Genomic DNA, 17,168 nt, shown 5'->3' with positions numbered 1-17,168 from the left:
ATGAGAGAGAATATGAATGAGAGATGAAATGAGAGGAACACACTTATTTTAGAATATGTCATAAACACTCTGAGGACATTCGTGACTGGAAATGTGGTGAGCTGCCCACGATAATACTGGTAAGTTGTACTACATATATAAAATAGCCCATGTCATACTTTTTTTAAATTTCATACTTTTCAATAGCATTTGCCACCATGATCCCATTGTGTACAACATCCCCAGATGCTAGGTTGTTCTATCTCTCCTCCCATCTCACTCTTTTAAAAAAAATATATTTTATTAATTTTTTACAGAGAGGAAGGGAGAGAGACAGAGAGTCAGAAACATCAATGAGAGAGAAACATCGATCAGCTGCCTCCTGCACACCTCCTACTGGGGATGTGCCCGCAACCAAGCTACATGCCCTTGACTGGAATTGAACCTGGGACCTTTCAGTCTGCAGGCCAACGCTCTATCCACTGAGCCAAACCGGTTAGGGCCATCTCACTCTTTCAATATGATTTGGGTATGTGAATTTTCTAGGGAGGTGGTATCTGATTAAATGTGTAAAAGGTGAGGTGTTTATTTTCAAGGCACTTTACTACATTTTGACCAATAAATAAATTTCATTCCTAAAATAGAATGTATGTATGATTTTAAAAAATATTTAAAATCCCACTTTAAGACTAAAATTCCCTTTTTTTGCAAGTCATTCCTTCCATTAACATCCTATATAAAATATAGTGCTAATAGTTAACATCTGCCTAGTGCTTACAAAATGTCAGGCTCTGTTCTAAGAATACATGAAACATACTGAGCCACTGAATATTTATAATAATCTTATGAGGGGAATAGTATAATTATTATCCCCTCTTACAGAAGAGGAAACTGAGGCTTCCCTAAGGTGACTCAGTAAGTGGCAGAGTCCAGAGGAGGTCCCAGGCTCTCGACACTTTGTGCTGCCTCACTTTGATGTTATTTTAACACAACTTACTAACCTGGGTAATGTTAACATTAGTTCCAGACTATCAATATGGTTAGTCATAGAGTTCATCTATAAAGTGGGGAGTAGTTGTGACCTCCAACAAATGGGAGTAACAGGTATCTTTCATTTTATCAGGTGACTGAGCTATTGATATGGAAGTGAGTCGTGGAAGTTGCCTGTCTCTGTCCAGTTTAACGGGGAGGGAAAGTCATGGACTGTCATTTCTATTCCACAGGGTGCTAACAGCCTGGAGAATGTGCATGTGGCCACTTGGCTCAGCAATAAATATCCAGCCTGCACTCTCATCTTTCACCATGAAACCTCTGCTGAGCCCTAACTGGTTTGGCTCAGTGGATAGAGCGTTGGCCTGCGGACTGAAGGGTCCCAGGTTCGATTCCTTTCAAGGGCATGTACCTTGGTTGCAGGCAAATCCCCAGTAGGGGGTGTGCAGGAGGCAGCTGATCGATGTTTCTCTCTCATCAATGTTTCTCTCTATCCCTCTCCCTTCCTCTCTGTAAAAAATATATTAAAAAAACAAACAAACAAAAAAACCCTCTGCTGAGGTCTCCAGCAGCCGAGACAAGGAGGAAACCTTAATCTTTCCCTTCTTTCACTGTGGAACTATATACACTCTCTTGGCTTTCCCCTTAAACACTTTCACTTTTCATCTTCCCAGAATCTTTTTATAATGTGGTATAGATCGCATATGTCAAACTCCAGTTAAAAAGTCATGGAAATTATTCTACTTTTTCTAATTTCTCATACTGTGCTGTTCATGTATGCTATTTAAGTCTTTAAGAGTTAAGCAGGTTATTTTTCATTATTAAAGTCTTTACGGGGAGACCAAGATGGCGGCATAGGTAAACACCGGAGATTGCTGCCGCAAACAACCACTTCAAAAATACAACTAAAAGACGGAACGGACATCACCCAGAACCACAGGAAAGCTGGCTGAGGAGAGACTCTTCAACTAGAAGGAAAAATAACAGCACACCGAGGCTCAGAGGAGGCGCAGTGTGGAAAATACTCAGGTGCGGAGGTGCGCGCGCAAAGCGGGCTGGTGGCTGAGAGCGCGGTTGTCGTTTTCGGTCAGGGGGGAGTCTCAGACTCTGAGCTCCAGATACGGGCGAATCGCTGGGGACTCGGACCCAAACGGGAGAAGCGGGAGTGTCTGGCATCAGTTGGAAGGCAGCTTTCCCTCCGAGGTTTGCAGCGGTTCCGGGGGTTCTGAGAAGCAGAGCCTCTGGGAACAGGACTGAGGGCACCATAACGGCTCCCTCCGCCCGCCCTGTTGAGCCCGCCCCGCCCAAGCCCTGCGCAGAGCCATTTGCCGGATCGCCTCAGGCAAAGGCTAGATTAGCACCTCCCCAGAGGACAGAAGTTTTCCGCGGCAGACACAGCTGATTCACACAGCCAGTCGGCCTGGTGGTCAAATCCCTCTAGTATTAACTACAACAATCAAGGCTCAACTAGAACAAGACTGCGCACAAAGACCACTAGAGGGTGCACCAAGAAAGCATAAAAAATGCGGAGACAAAAAAACATGACAGAAATGGAGGATATAGAGCTAAAAATCGCAATTTTGAGGGCTTGCAAAAATGTGCTAGAAGCTGTCAATAAACTTGAGGAGAGAGTCACGAAAACTAATGAGACCCTCGATGCTATGATAAAGAACCAACTAGAAATTAAGCATACACGGACTGAAATAAAGAATATTATACAGACACCCAATAGCAGACCAGAGGAGCGCAAGAATCAAGTCAAAGATTTGAAATGCGAAGAAGCAAAAAACACCCAACCGGAAAAGCAAAATGAAAAAAGAATCCGAAAATACGAAGATAGTGTAAGGAGCCTCTGGGACAGCTTCAAGCGTACCAACATCAGAATAATAGGGGTGCCAGAAGATGAGAGACAGCAAGATATTGAAAACCTATTTGAAGAAATAATGGCAGAAAACTTCCCCCACCTGGTGAAAGAAATGGACTTACAGGTCCAAGAAGCGCAGAGAACCCCAAACAAAAGGAATCCAAAGAGGACCACACCAAGACACATCATAATTAAAATGCCAAGAGCAAAAGACAAAGAGAGAATCTTAAAAGCAGCAAGAGAAAGAGACTCAATTACCTACAAGGGAATACCCATACGACTGTCAGCTGATTTCTCAACAGAAACTTGGCAGGCCAGAAGGGAATGGCAAGAAATATTCAAAGTGCTGAATACCAAGAACCTACAACCAAGAATACTTTATCCAGCAAAGCTATCATTCAGAATTGAAGGTCAGATAAAGAGCTTCACAGATAAGGAAAAGCTAAAGGAGTTCATCACCACTAAACCAGTATTATACGAAATGCTGAAAGGTATCCTTTAAGAAGAGGAAGAAGAAAAAGGTAAAGATACAAATTGTGAACAACAAACATGCATCTATCAACAAGTGAATCTAAGAACCAAGTGAATAAATAATCTGATGTACAGAATGAACTGGTGATTATAATGAATCAGGGACATAGAAAGGGAATGGACTGACTATTCTTGGGGGGGAAAGGGGAATGGGAGATGCGGGAAGAAACTGGACAAAAATCGTGCACCTATGGATGAGGACAGTGGGTGGGGAGTGAGGGCGGAGGGTGGGGCGGGAACTGGGAGGAGGGGAGTGCATTTATCATTCTTCTAAATTTAACTTTGCACAAGTAACGGGGGGGGGGGAAAGAGGAACAAATGTAATCTGAACAATAAAGATTTAATTTAAAAAAAGTGTAAAAAAATATATATATAAAAATAAAAAATTTCTTTTTAAATAAAAAAAAAAGTCTTTACCATCTCAGATGAGAACTTTATAAATTGTTTTATGCATTCAGAGAATTGTGTTTTTAAAATGTTCTTTTTATGGGATGACAATACTTGTGTAACATTCTTGCCTTTAAACAGATTTTAATTAAACTCTTTTTAACTCTGGGTGGAAGAAATGAATGCAAGTGGTTTAGATTACAGCATTGTCCTGATATGCCAAGGTTGCAGATTCAATCCCTGGTCAGGGCACATACAAGAACCAACCAATGAGTGCATAAGTAAATGAAACAACAAATCAGTGTTTCTCTCTCTCTCTTTCTCTCCCTTTTTCTCTCTCTAAAATCCATCAATAATTTTTTTAAAAAAAATGAACAGAATGGTAATTTATTGGTTCTAGATTGGTCAGTGGTTCTCAACCTTCCTAATGCCGCGACCCTTTAATACACCTCATGTTGCTGAAGAAAGGCTGAGACTTCACAAAGAGGTCACCCAAGTGCTAAGGTAGTTCCAAACTCAAAGCTCAGCTTTCTAACAGTGGGAGAATGTTAATAGTTCTATGAATTATTAACAAGGAGGAAAAACAATCCCAATAAGTTTTGTGATGTTCAGTGGTTGGCAAATTGAGGCTCGCGAGCCACATGCGGCTCTTTGGCCCCTTGAGTGTGGCTCTTCCACAAAATACCACGTGCGGGCGCGCACTACAGTGCGATTGAAACTTCGTGGCCCATGCTTAGAAGTCGGTATTTTGTGGAAGAGCCACACTCAAGGGGCCAAAGAGCCGCATGTGGCTCGCGAGCCTCAATTTGCCAACCACTGAACATCACAAAACTTATTGGGATTGTTTTTCCTCCTTGTTAATAATTCATAGAACTATTAACATTCTCCCACTGTTAGAAAGCTGAGCTTTGAGTTTGGAACTACCTTAGCACTTGGGTGACCTCTTTGTGAAGTCTCAGCCTTTCTTCAGACAATGTGCTCCTACCTCATAGGTTTGTTCTCTTGCAAGAGCTGGGCAACTTTGGCTGAAGCCACTTGACGCTGATGTTCTGGATTTCCACATTAGTAAAATGAGGAGGTTAGAGTGATTGATTTTTAAGTTCTCTGTTGCTCTGTTATTATATGGTTTGGGACAGCCAGAGAAGTTTTTTTTTAAGTTTATTACATGAATATGACATGAATCCATTACATGCTAGTAACTGAGTCTCAAAAACTTGTGTGTGTGTGTGTGTGTGTGTGTGTGTATATGTATATATATACATATATGTTATAATTTTTACTGATATAAAGGATATGTAGCACATAATTTAGAAATAATAATAAAACACTCAATACTCTATTTTTAATTCCCAATAAAGCTACTTGATTCTCACAGGAACAGGATGCTTTTGTTGAACATTATGTATATATAAAACCAAATGTATATATTTTCCCCACTTATTTGGTATAGAAGTATCATATCAGAAATAATGAAAATAGTAAGAAAAATTAAAGCATCATTTCTAGGTACAGATAAAGAAATAATCTTAGAGAAACTAAAATATTTGCCACAGTCAGTAAGTCCCAGATCTGATACTGGAACGTAAGTTTTTTTTTCTTTTCTAACTGCAAGTTCAGTTTTTTCCTATTAATCTGTGGGTAAAGAATGGTTCTATAATTGGCAGGTAGACTCCCATATATTCAGTTTTTCCTTTAACCTTTTATAACACCAGACTTGATGTGCTTTGACTCTCTCTCTTCTTGATGACCAGACTACCTTCATACAAGATCTACCAAAATTTAATAAACCCTGACCCCTCATAAATAGTCAGTGCTAATGTACTCTAATCAAGTTTCTGCAAAGCACTTTACCCTGGGAAAAACTGCAGAAAAACATTTAAGTATAGTCTCAGCTTTTTGCTCCTTATAAACTTGAAAATATGCTAGTAGTTATTATCTCAGAGTAGTTCTCATTCTAATGGTGAAGTTATACTCTGGCATATGTCAGCTCTTTGCTGGCACTTGCAGGATTCTGAAGCCTGGTAGTAGGTTTAACATATAATGAATGGATGTTTCCCACTAGATAAGACATATTTCCTCCCCTCTCCACTATTTTAAGCTTTTTTTCACCTTTGATATGTATGTGCTAAAATGACCAAGTCTACACATTCTGTCCTACAAAGGACCCCTCTCATTCCCTGTTCCATTACTTCCTTATTTCCGTAGTCTCCTTCCTTATTGCCCTCTTGCCTCTCTTCCCCTTGTTTACCCTACATCAGAGAACCACCCTGTAGTGACCAGTGCCCATTAGCCCCAATCCTTGGCTTCATTCTGTCTCAGAAAATGCAAGATTTCCCATGTCTGACATTTGAAATTTGCCCCCTTTCACAAAATGAAAAGTGCCAAACAGGTCAAGGATCAAATCAAGGGGCACAGTTGCTGTAGTCTCAGCTGTAGGCAAGTGTGTTTAGAAGCACAACTTAAGACAGCAGGGAAATTCAGACCAAGTAGCCATGGATGCTGAATGCAGTTCTGGACACTTCCAGGAACACCAGTCTTTCTCCTTTCAGAGAGGTTTCTACTCTTCAGAACATAGCATGCCACCCTCCCTCCCCCTTATTTAAACATGATTGACTCATTTACCAAAGCCTTAGTGCAAATGCTATGTGCCCCCTCCTTAGGCAAACAAATAAAATGAAATCACATATGAAGTGTAAATATGGGCAAGAGGTGTGGTATCCATGGTATCGCAACCCGGCTGTTTGAGAAACTGCACCCAAAACAGGACAGCCATATGCTACCAGTCAGCATGCCTATTTCTAGACCAGAATGGAGTTTGGAGATCTCTCCCATCCAATATGTTCGCTGATTACGGCGGCTGATTCATGTCCCTACAGAGATGAAGGCGCCATATTGAGAGATGTGCTATGTTCACACTCCACCATGGCCCCACCTGACAGATTCAGTTATTCAGGGATGTAGTTCTAGCTTAGTTGTTTTCTCCCGTGAGCCAAAGTGAAATACACCTACTGGACATCTTAACCTGAGAAATTTCTAGGTAGATGGAAGAAATTAATAAATTCATTTTCCTGTCATGGGTCATTTTCCTATTCTCAGGATCACATACAAATTAAAAACATCTCTTATGTCTAAATATCAAAATATAGGCATGTGGACCTTGGGAACTCTAATAATTTGCATGTCTTCGTTAAACATGAACACTTGAATTTTAATCACACGTACTTTCATTTTATATATATTGCATGGCACAATAGTGATTTAGATCCATTAAAATTTAAAAGTGGTAACACCTGCATTCAAGGAAGTCTATAATTAGCGTCATAAAATTATTGTGTGTTTTTTTCAAAATACAGATGCTAATTAACTATTTTAGTTTCTAGTCTTTCCTTGAAACTTATATTCTAGATATTATTTTTACTTAAATGTATTTCATAATTTCTCATTAATAAAAATATATACACATGTCATGGACAAACCAGGGTATCTCTTTGTATATAGCATAAGGTGATGAGAAAATACACACTATCTTGAATATGTGACGTACCTCTTAGGAACACCATAGTCTTATTGATATTCTCAGTCAAAAACAGTTTACTAGTATATAGTGACTAGAAACAAGGGCTTTGAATTCAGATATTATTTTATTACTTACAGCTATGTGACCTTAACCATTGCCCTATTTTCTTTAAGATATCTCCCTGTGATACAGAAAGGTCAATTAATTAATATCTCAAAGTAGATATCACTGGTAGCCCACAGTGGTGGAAGGCACCATTTTACACAGGCAGGAAAACACAGAGCTAATTGTGACATTCTCCAGCCTTCCTCTCCTCAACTAAAAGTCCCCAATAAAACTTTTGATTATTTCCTGACCTCATTATTTTCTCTCCATCCTGGTGACCTCAGAGTCATCTTTGACTCCTTGTTCCTTTGCCCTCTACATCTTATTGCTGAGACTTTTTGGTTGGCCACATTATTTGCCTCATTAAAAATAAAGAGGTTCATCTGTTTCTTATAACCTGATTCTAGTTAAACCAAACACAGCTTGGTTCTGTAAATATTTCAAAGGCAGGTATGTTATCCCTCAAAATTATTTCTATTTCTCCACAGATTGCTCATCAGAGTGGATGGCCGGTAAGTGTTCAATTGATAGTTACAAGTGATGTTCATTTTTCTTACTGTAGGTTGGTATACACTTAATCTGCATTGCAGAGATTCATATTCATTTGGAAAACTTTTAAAAAATTAAATGCCTAACAAAAACACATCCATACCACCCATTTTGTTTGCCACTGGCCACTGCTTGAAAGTTCTGAGGACGTTTGGGGGTTGAAATATATTTCTAGAAGCCACAAAGAGGTCACTAATGTTGACAATCCCGAATCCCTCTGAAAAATAAGCACCTGCTCCTCTTATTTACTATAATAACAAATGCCTGGTCTCTGTACAGGTCAAACAGGTTTTTTAGAATTTGCAAAAGGTAATTATTGGATATTAAGGCTGTAGCTGTCTTTGAACCTTAGTAATAAGACCTTCATCAAATACTGGGGGCTTCTGATCTAATGAAAATAACTTGGCTAAGTATTAATGGAGAAAGTTTAGGCAATGGGAAAGACAGTATATATCTACACATTATAACCATGTTTTTATTTCAGTAAGCATGAAGAACAAGTCTAAGATTACATCCAGATTGCTGATAAACTTTTTATACACTTAATTATGGCTTGCTTCAAAATCAGGTTTTGGTTACCCACTGAGGTAAAAAGCTGGTTAAGCCTATTACAAATCTAGCAAAATAGAAAGCAAAGGCCGCACATAGCTGCTTAAATGCCTGCTACCCAGATTAAGTTACAAGCATCTTGTCTGCAGGAGTTATTTCTTCAACTGTCATTCTCAATGCCTACCCTAGCATCTGGCCCATAATAGGTGCTAAATAAAGAATGAATGAGTGCTTGATTTATGTCACCTATTTACACATATGCTCTGGGATATATAAGGGAATTGTATTATCTACTGCCCAAATGAAACATCATTCAGGTAAAACTCTAGAGCTGCATTGTCGAATATGGTAGTCACTAGACACATGTAGTTATGCACATTTAAATTAAAATTAATAAAGATGCAATAAAATAAAACTCCAGTTGCATAACCATAATTTAATGTAGACATTGAACACTTCCTTCATTGCAGAAAGTTTGCTCGATAGCATTCTTCTAGAGAGTGTGGTATTTTCTTCATATAAAAAACCCCAAATCCCACCATGCCAGTATATAAATCCTAATATACTCAGATGGTTTTGCAATTGTGAATACTACCCTCAACTTTAAAGAATCCAGGACCCCATCCACTATATATTTCCTTATCAGCCTGTAGGCTTGTGATAGTCATAATTATTAACAGCTCTTTAAGAGATTTTTAATAAGTTCAAAAGGCAATAGAGAAAAACACCTTAAAGAAGAGGTTGTCACACATATGCTTGCGAAATATTCAGCTTCTCAGATCCTAGCTGCAAGAACCTGCTCCAATAGGTCTGAGGTGTCTTAATGAATATACATTATTAGACCACCCCAGGCGATCTTGATGCACATGGCCCAAGGGCCACATACTGAAAAATGTAGCCTATGAATTACAAGGATTATCTTCTTGCTTATTCAACAAAATATATTGATTCTGTGTTATGGCATTATTCTAGGCACCAGAAAGATAAAGACAGAGAAAGAGAAGACATCATTAGAGAAGGTAGATATTAATGGTGGTTCCTTTCGCAAACTTGTTCCTCCAATCATAGGCACCCTGAACACTCCTGCCTATCCAAACCTGCTCTAAGTGAAATCTGGCTTCTTTGTATGCAAAGGTGAGTCCAGGAAGGATTTGATAGTAGGAATGGGAGTAATGGAATGGAGGACAAATTAAAAGGGGAAGAAGGTGAAAGAGGAGGAGGTGGGAGATGAGGAGGAGGAGCAGCAGGAGAGGGAGAAAAAAAAGAAAGAAGAACGAAAAAGGAGAGAAAAGAATGGGTCTGAGAGATAGGAAGGAAGACGAATGTACAAAGTTGGTGATTGGATGTTGAGCAGGGCAATAAGCAAGAAAAGAGTCTGGGTTGGCATTTATATTTCTGGCTCAGGTTGGTAGATAGTAGAGCCATTCACTTAAACATGGAATACAGAAAAAAATAGTAATTTGGAGGGAATCAAAATGGTTTAGTTTTGATATGTTCGACTTGTATGCTGCCTTTGGTACTTCAAAGTGAAGACATCTAGAAAGGAACTAGGTATACAGTTTTAGAGCTTTAAAGATGGAGGTTTGGGATGCACCAATGTTTCATGAAACAAGGGGAGTAAATGAAATCATACAAGAGAATAAAATCATACTATAGAAAGAGAAGAGGAGGCTCAGAAAGATAGGAATTTGGTAGACATAAATAATTTAAGCAGTGATTCTTAAACTTTGTGTTCCATGAACTTTCTGAAAAGTCAGATGATTTCTAGAAATGTCAAATATCACAGACTTAAAAAAAGTTTCCAGTACCCCTTTGAGAACTTCCACAGATTTCAGATGTTTACATTATAAAAGAGGAAGGGAAGCCCGTGAAAGACAGTGAGAAGGGGAGTCAAATAGTAGGAAAACCAGATTTCCAACTCTTGGAAATTTGTTCTTCTGACCTAATGCAACACTAAATATAAGCCTTTCAAATTAGTAGCCTGCTATTCCTGTTTGTAGAATCAGGAAAGCAAGAATGCATATTTAGAAGTACATAATTTATTGAATTATCATTTCTTATCAGTCCCTCAGAGTCAGCAATTGGATTCCTTCTCCATTCTGTTTTGGGTTTTCTTTCTTTGACTCATAGAAGCCATGGCTTCGTTAACTCAGGAAAGAGAGTTTCTTAGAGGATATCAACAACCCCGAAGTGGTATTCTCTTCCAGGTAATTATCAAATAGGTGTAGAGTAAGGCCAGCATGTGTTTGTGTTTCACTGGGATCCTGGCCTTGGATGTCACACTTACCTACAGAAGTGATGATGACTGTGAAATGAGTTTCATCTTGCCTTCCAGTTACGTTGTTGTAAGCACAGCACACATAGTCAGTTGTCTTCTGGGCTACTTCCTCGGATGCAACTTCCAAGAGAGGCCCATGCTTAATGACATATGTTGTGTTGTCAGTCCTTTGGATCCAGGAGTAGGTGTTAGGAGGATAAGAATCAGCAGAACAATCAAACAAGATGGCTTCTCCAATGTCAACAGTAAACACTTCCCCTACTTTTAGTCCTTTATCAGAATTAACTCGAAGTCCATAAGGTCCATCTGCATTAGTTAAAAAAAAAAGGATAACATAAATAATCATGACATAGTTTATAAGTTTGAGAGAGCTTAGCAGCATTTTCTTTTCTATGAAAGTCTTCAAGTTAAACTTGGGCAATAGGTTCCCTGTTTAGATTCCCAATAAATGATAAGGACCTAAAATGTTTTATTCTGATATCCATGGAAATAGTAATTATTTGAGATGTGATTGACCTTATTTGAAATAGTGAAAGCCTTGAAACTTGGTTTATTACAAATTTACAGACACTGTTGTCATAATCATGGTGCTAAGCTTTTGAGCAACATTGATAAATATGCAATCTTGATAGACAAATTCAATCTTTCTGAAACAGTAATTGCATTAGAAAGAAATTTAAAAATAGATTATGGCCACAATTTTATCTTTGACAGTCATATTTTGAGTATTATGTGTGTGTTTTTCTAGTGCTAGGATATGTTATGCAATATTTATAAAATACAGGTACATAGTTTCTCATGGAACATAAATTTGTGCAAATAGATATAAGGGGTGTTCTATATGTGCATATTTTCATGACATTTTAACAGTTAACAAATTTTAAAAATACATCTTTTTTTGTTAATCCTCATCAGAGGATATTTTTTCCCCATTGATTTTTTTTTTTAGAGAGAATGGAAGGGAGGAAGCGGAGAGAAAAAGAGAAAAACATCAATGTGAGAGAGACACATTCATTGGTTGCCTCCTGAATGCACCCTGACCTAGGCAGACCAAACCTGCAACCCAAATACACACACTTGACTGGGAATTGAACCTGCCACCCTTTGGTGCGTGGGCTGACACTATAACCACTGAGCAATGTGGGCCAGGGCTAAAAATACATCTTCATTATCATTAACAAATATTCATTGATCATCAATAAACTACTTAATTATGGATAGGCCGTGGTGTTTTTCCTCACACTACAATATTCCTATAGCATTTTGCTATTTCTATGGCATCTGATTGCCTGCAGATGGAGACACATTTCCAATTGCTTTCTTCAGAGAATAAAGAGAGAGATTAAAAAAATATTCCCACCCTAGCCAGTTTGGTTCAGTGGATAGAGTGTTGGCTTGTGGACTGAAGGGTCCTGGATTTGATTCTGGTCAAGGGCTCGATCCCCAGTAGGGGGTGAGCAGGAGTCAGCAAATCAATGATTCTCATCATTGGTGTTTCTATCTCTCTCTTCTCCCTTCCTCTCTGAAATCAATAAAAATATATTTTAAAAAATATTCCTTAGCTGGATAGGTTTTTATCATTCAATCTAAATCCTGGCTTATGTTCCAAAAACTTTAAAGTTCATGCATGATGGTGCTCATTTTTCAGTTGATCATAACCAACGTTTATTGGATGTTTGCCATCTGAAGGCACTTTACTTATGTAGATAACCACATTTAATATTTAAGGCAGTCACATAAAGTAGATTATTATTCTCCTTACAAGATGAAGAGATAATGTAAAAAATAATTTTGCCTTGGTCACGTACCTATTACATAGCATAGCTAGGACTCTAAAATACATGCATTCAATGTTGGTATTACCTCTCTAAAAATGTAAGTGATATAACTTCCACAACAGTTTCTTTTTGTCTAATTATAGTATTAGTTCTACAATAAATTACTATCGAATTAGATATTCTGTACTCAGCTAATCAAGTAATCAATCAACAAATTCTTGTTTGAGAGATACTAGGTGTTAGATAACATAGTATATAAGAGATAAAAAATGTGTTAAGACATAGTTCCTACTCAAAAAAATTATAAGCTGGATGGTTTGCTCAATAATAACCCAATCTTAAAGATTCTGATTTTTTTAAAAAAGTACTAGCTATTTGATGTCTCATTATGTGAAATAATTTAAGACTAGATAGTAGGATAGAAAGGTAGATTAAATCCTGATTTTTTTCAATGATTAGTTAAGTTTTCTTCAGAAGTAATTTAAACTTTTTGGGTCAAATTTTCCTCACCTTTACTATAAAAAGTTTGACTAGATGAATAGTTATTAAAGTTCTTTCTACCTTTGAAACATCATGATTCATGCTGTACTAAAGCTATTTTGCATACTGGCAAGCCAGCCTCAAATTTTCAGGTAGCCAAAATAGTTCTCTATTATGTGAGCATTTTCTGACCAACCTCCCATTGGGGAAACAAATTTCCTAAGATATAACAGACGCGGAAGATGCAAAAAATGAATTATATTTACTTAGGGAACATACACTTTACACATATTTGCTTCCTAAAGACACACAGACATCTGAAAGAAACCTGTAGATTAATGTGTACATATGAGATGATCCTGCTTTCAGAAAGCAAACATTAAAGTTTGAAGTAACCAGGAGCTGGACATGGAGCATTAAAGTGAAGAGAAATGAATGTCCCTTTCCTGTGACTGCTTTAGAACCCTGTAACACTGTCCCCTCATTTCAGGCTGTGATGTGGTCTTGGGAAAACCACTGTTATCTCAGGGCCAGTGCAGCGGCGGGGCCCTTCAAGTAGTCATCACGGATAGAACATTAGGGAAGCCAAGACCACCACCCGGTGGGCGCTTGTTGTGGTTCACATAGTAGAAAACCAGTGGGAAGCAACCACCGAGGTTTGTAACAACAAGGGACCCAAGTCTGTACACAAAACTGAAAGACTGAGAGCAGAGTAAGGCAGATAAAGAAGAGAAGTGTGGTCTTAAAAATACAGCCATTTAGTTTAAGCCACTGCCTTCCCACTGGTTTTCAGGGTTTCTAGACGGTGACTATAAAAACAAATGGCCTGATAATTTAACACACATAAAAATTAGGGGTATTTCATTCAAAGTGTGCTGACATTACTCAAAGTTTTTTTTGGAAAACCTTCATTTGGAATTGCCTTAGGACCTTGCAACATGATGGAATATTCTCCAAAATAGTAATTCTTCCATTTTGGAGGGTGGGTTTGATTTGCAGAGAAAGCCCATAGTCATTTAGAGAGAAGGCTGGTGAATAAGATTGATTATCTAATTTAATACCATCACTCTATTTTAGAACATGATTTTAAATAAAGGAATCTGATTATCTTACCTTATTTTCCCAACACTCATATCTATTTTGATTTTGCTACTTCCCCATTTGTTGAGTTTCATTGTTTGGCATAATCTTTTTGTCCTCTGTCTGCCTTAATTATATGTTATCTGGCTCTTCACAGTTAGCCTCAAAAACCCCAAATTCTCTACCCCTCCCCCCCCCAAGCATTTCCTACAGTTCTTAGAACATAAAACCAGAGCATTTTGGTTGCTTGCTTCTGATATTATTTATTTTCTTTTTTTTTCTTTTTCTTTTCTTTTTTGTTTTTGTTCTTTTTAATTTTTTTGTTTCTTTTTTCTTTTTTTGGTTCTTTTCTTTTCTTTTTTTACTTCTGATATTATTTCTTAAAGTATAACCTATTAAATTGATTATATAAAAAATACATGTTCATTGCAGAAAATCCTAATATTCAGAGAAGCGCAAAGATGAAAACTTATTTGTAATTTCACCACTCAGAGAACGAATATCCATATTTCACTGTATAATCTTCTAGTCCAGCCGTTCTCAACCTGTGGGTTGCGACCCCTTTGGGGGTTGAACGACCCTTTCACAGGGGTCGCCTAAATACATCCTGCATATCAGATATTTACATTACGATTCATAACAGTAGCAAAATTACAGTTATGAAGTAGCAACGAAAATAATTTTATGGTTGGGGGTCACCACAACATGAGGAACTGTATTAAAGGGTCGCGGCATTAGGAAGGTTGAGAACCACTGTTAGTCTTTCTTCTTTCCTCCCTCCCTCCCCTATAGATCTTACCCATTATTCTTTCACACTCTACACACTGCTTATAATCAATCTATTTTCTTCTTAATGAACTATGATGTTATTTCTTTTTTCATTATCACTTCAGGCTGACCATCCCTTTACTTTGAGGTGCAACCTAGTACATTATTCATGGGAATGAGCAATCCAATGAAAGACATTTGGAGTGATTCAACCAATATTCGACCAGTGCAGCCTCTGACGTTGAAGATGAAAGCAGAAAGATAATTCTGTTTTGACTTTGGATTGTGGTTCAATTCCTTGCCTTTGGCAGAGAACTCCCAATAGAAATGAACCCTTTGCTTCAGGAAGGGCTGTTTACTAAATGACTTGTAAAATCACATATCATCTGTTCTCTTTAACAATTTATGGCTGGGTGGCAACAGTACCTAAGTTTTCATCATGATGCTGCTTGCCACCCTGCTTGGAAGCAGATGGTAAGTATTTACTGTGAATGACCTTTTTTTTTTCCTTTAATTTTTATCACTTAGAGTACTTCCCTGCAGCGGTGCCATATGCTACACACAAAATGCAGTGGTTACTGGGTTATTATTTACAAGAGCTGGAAGGCACATACATTTCATGAACTGCAAGTAGATATTTGTCTGAATTATTGGCTTGACATTGTATTCCACCAGGATCAATACCAGATTATGACATCATATCCTCAAAAATTTATGGTCAATCTTGATAAATTTTGTTACACATTTTTTTCTGCCAGAATAAAAAATAATTTCTGCTTTCATGAAAGAAGCTGTCATAGAAACAATGCCTTAAGAAAACAGATGAGGTAATTCATGCTGAAATTCTAAATTGTGGTGTGAACTTCTATGGGGGAATATTGGAATATGACATTTACTAGATTATTGAGGAACTCTGCTAAAGGTCAGAAAAAAACAACAATGAAGGGCACAAGCACTTTAAGAAGCTGTTATCTTGTAATGGGAATTTAGTCTCTCTACAGCGTCATTAAGTAACACGAGAATCTGAGAGGGATATGAAGAAAGATAATCTGTTCCATTCTAGTCAAATTCAAGAAACTTTGAGTGAGTTCTTAATCTGTGCAAATTATTTCCCTGGGGGTACAAAGTTGAATAATGTCTGGGTATGGAGCACTGATGAGGGTAAGAGACTCAGGAAAATATAATTCAATGAGTACCAGAGGGCATATGTGCATAGGGTACTGCAGGAGCACAGCGAACCTCCTAGCAGCATAGAAGAGGTGAGACAGAGTGGGGGCAGGTGAGCCTTTCTAGAGAAGATGTGAAGAAAGAGGATGTAACCAGGAGCACGTAAGCAGGTGAAGAAAGAGAAGAAGGTACAACATCAACTAAGGCATGTATTCTCAGTTTGCATGGAATGATAAATATTGCAGACATGTTGATGCCACATCAACGGAAAGGATAAATGACACATCTTCAGATTATATATTTAATTTAATCCTTATAACCCCAAACCAAGAAAAGAAAACAACAACAATAAGATAGGGCTATAGAGTGATAGCAAGAAAAATTAATAAAATAACTCTGGGTAGTGTTTCCAGTATATGTTACATATATGTTACATATGTTGCATGTTTCTATGAGTAATAATTGCTTAGAATAAACAAGACAATGATAATTTGATTTTTGAATCAAAATATGAGAGAATGAGTGAATAAATGAATGAGTGAATACATGAATGAATGAGTGAATATCATTAAGTGGTGTTGACTAAGTGAAGGCTTTAGCATTTGAATGAGAAAATACTCAAGAAAATTAATTATAATAGTACTATATTTATAATTACCTCTTAAGAGTAAAAAATCTTAAATAATGCAGGTATTCATCTTTACAATATATAAATAGAACCTACATTTGTAAATTTTCTCAATGTTCTTCTTTCTACTGTCATTAGTCTATACTCAGGACAGATATTTCTCTGTGAGATGTCCATAGATTACATCTAAAAGAATGTGAAGAAGAAAGTTCAGTCTATAAAAGAAGATATATTTGAAAATATGACCTTATTCAAATTGGGATATTTTAATTCTTTCAAATAACAAAGGAAAGGAAAGAAGGTATAGCATTTAAAGTATAATATTTAACATTTACAGGTGTGATTAATGGGTTTTCTCCCCATTTTTATGCTTTCCACACTATGTATTATCATATTCTGTGATAATGAGATTGGGGCATAAACTTGAACACATTGAAAGAAAAATCTTATTTTCCCTTTTCCAGATTAAAATAAACAATATAGCAAAATAAAAGAGTAAAAATACAAATGACACTTTC

General features: G+C 37.4%; 1 protein-coding gene across 2 annotated transcripts in view; it reads right to left on the bottom strand.

Moving 5' to 3' along the window:
* Positions 1-17,168, bottom strand: part of HEPACAM2 (HEPACAM family member 2) — a 41,842-nt gene that overhangs the window by 9,672 nt on the left and 15,002 nt on the right. For both annotated transcript variants that reach the window (XM_005876083.2, XM_005876084.2), the window contains exon 4: positions 10,759-11,055. In XM_005876083.2, coding sequence (XP_005876145.1) covers positions 10,759-11,055 — 297 coding nt within the window. The remainder of the gene's footprint in view (positions 1-10,758; positions 11,056-17,168) is intronic.

This window comes from Myotis brandtii, unplaced genomic scaffold (assembly GCF_000412655.1).
Source record: "Myotis brandtii unplaced genomic scaffold, ASM41265v1 scaffold48, whole genome shotgun sequence".
Classification (NCBI taxonomy): Eukaryota; Metazoa; Chordata; class Mammalia; order Chiroptera; family Vespertilionidae; genus Myotis; species Myotis brandtii.
The sequence above is the reverse complement of the archived record's forward strand: the minus strand, read 5'-3'. Positions and strand labels throughout refer to the sequence as shown.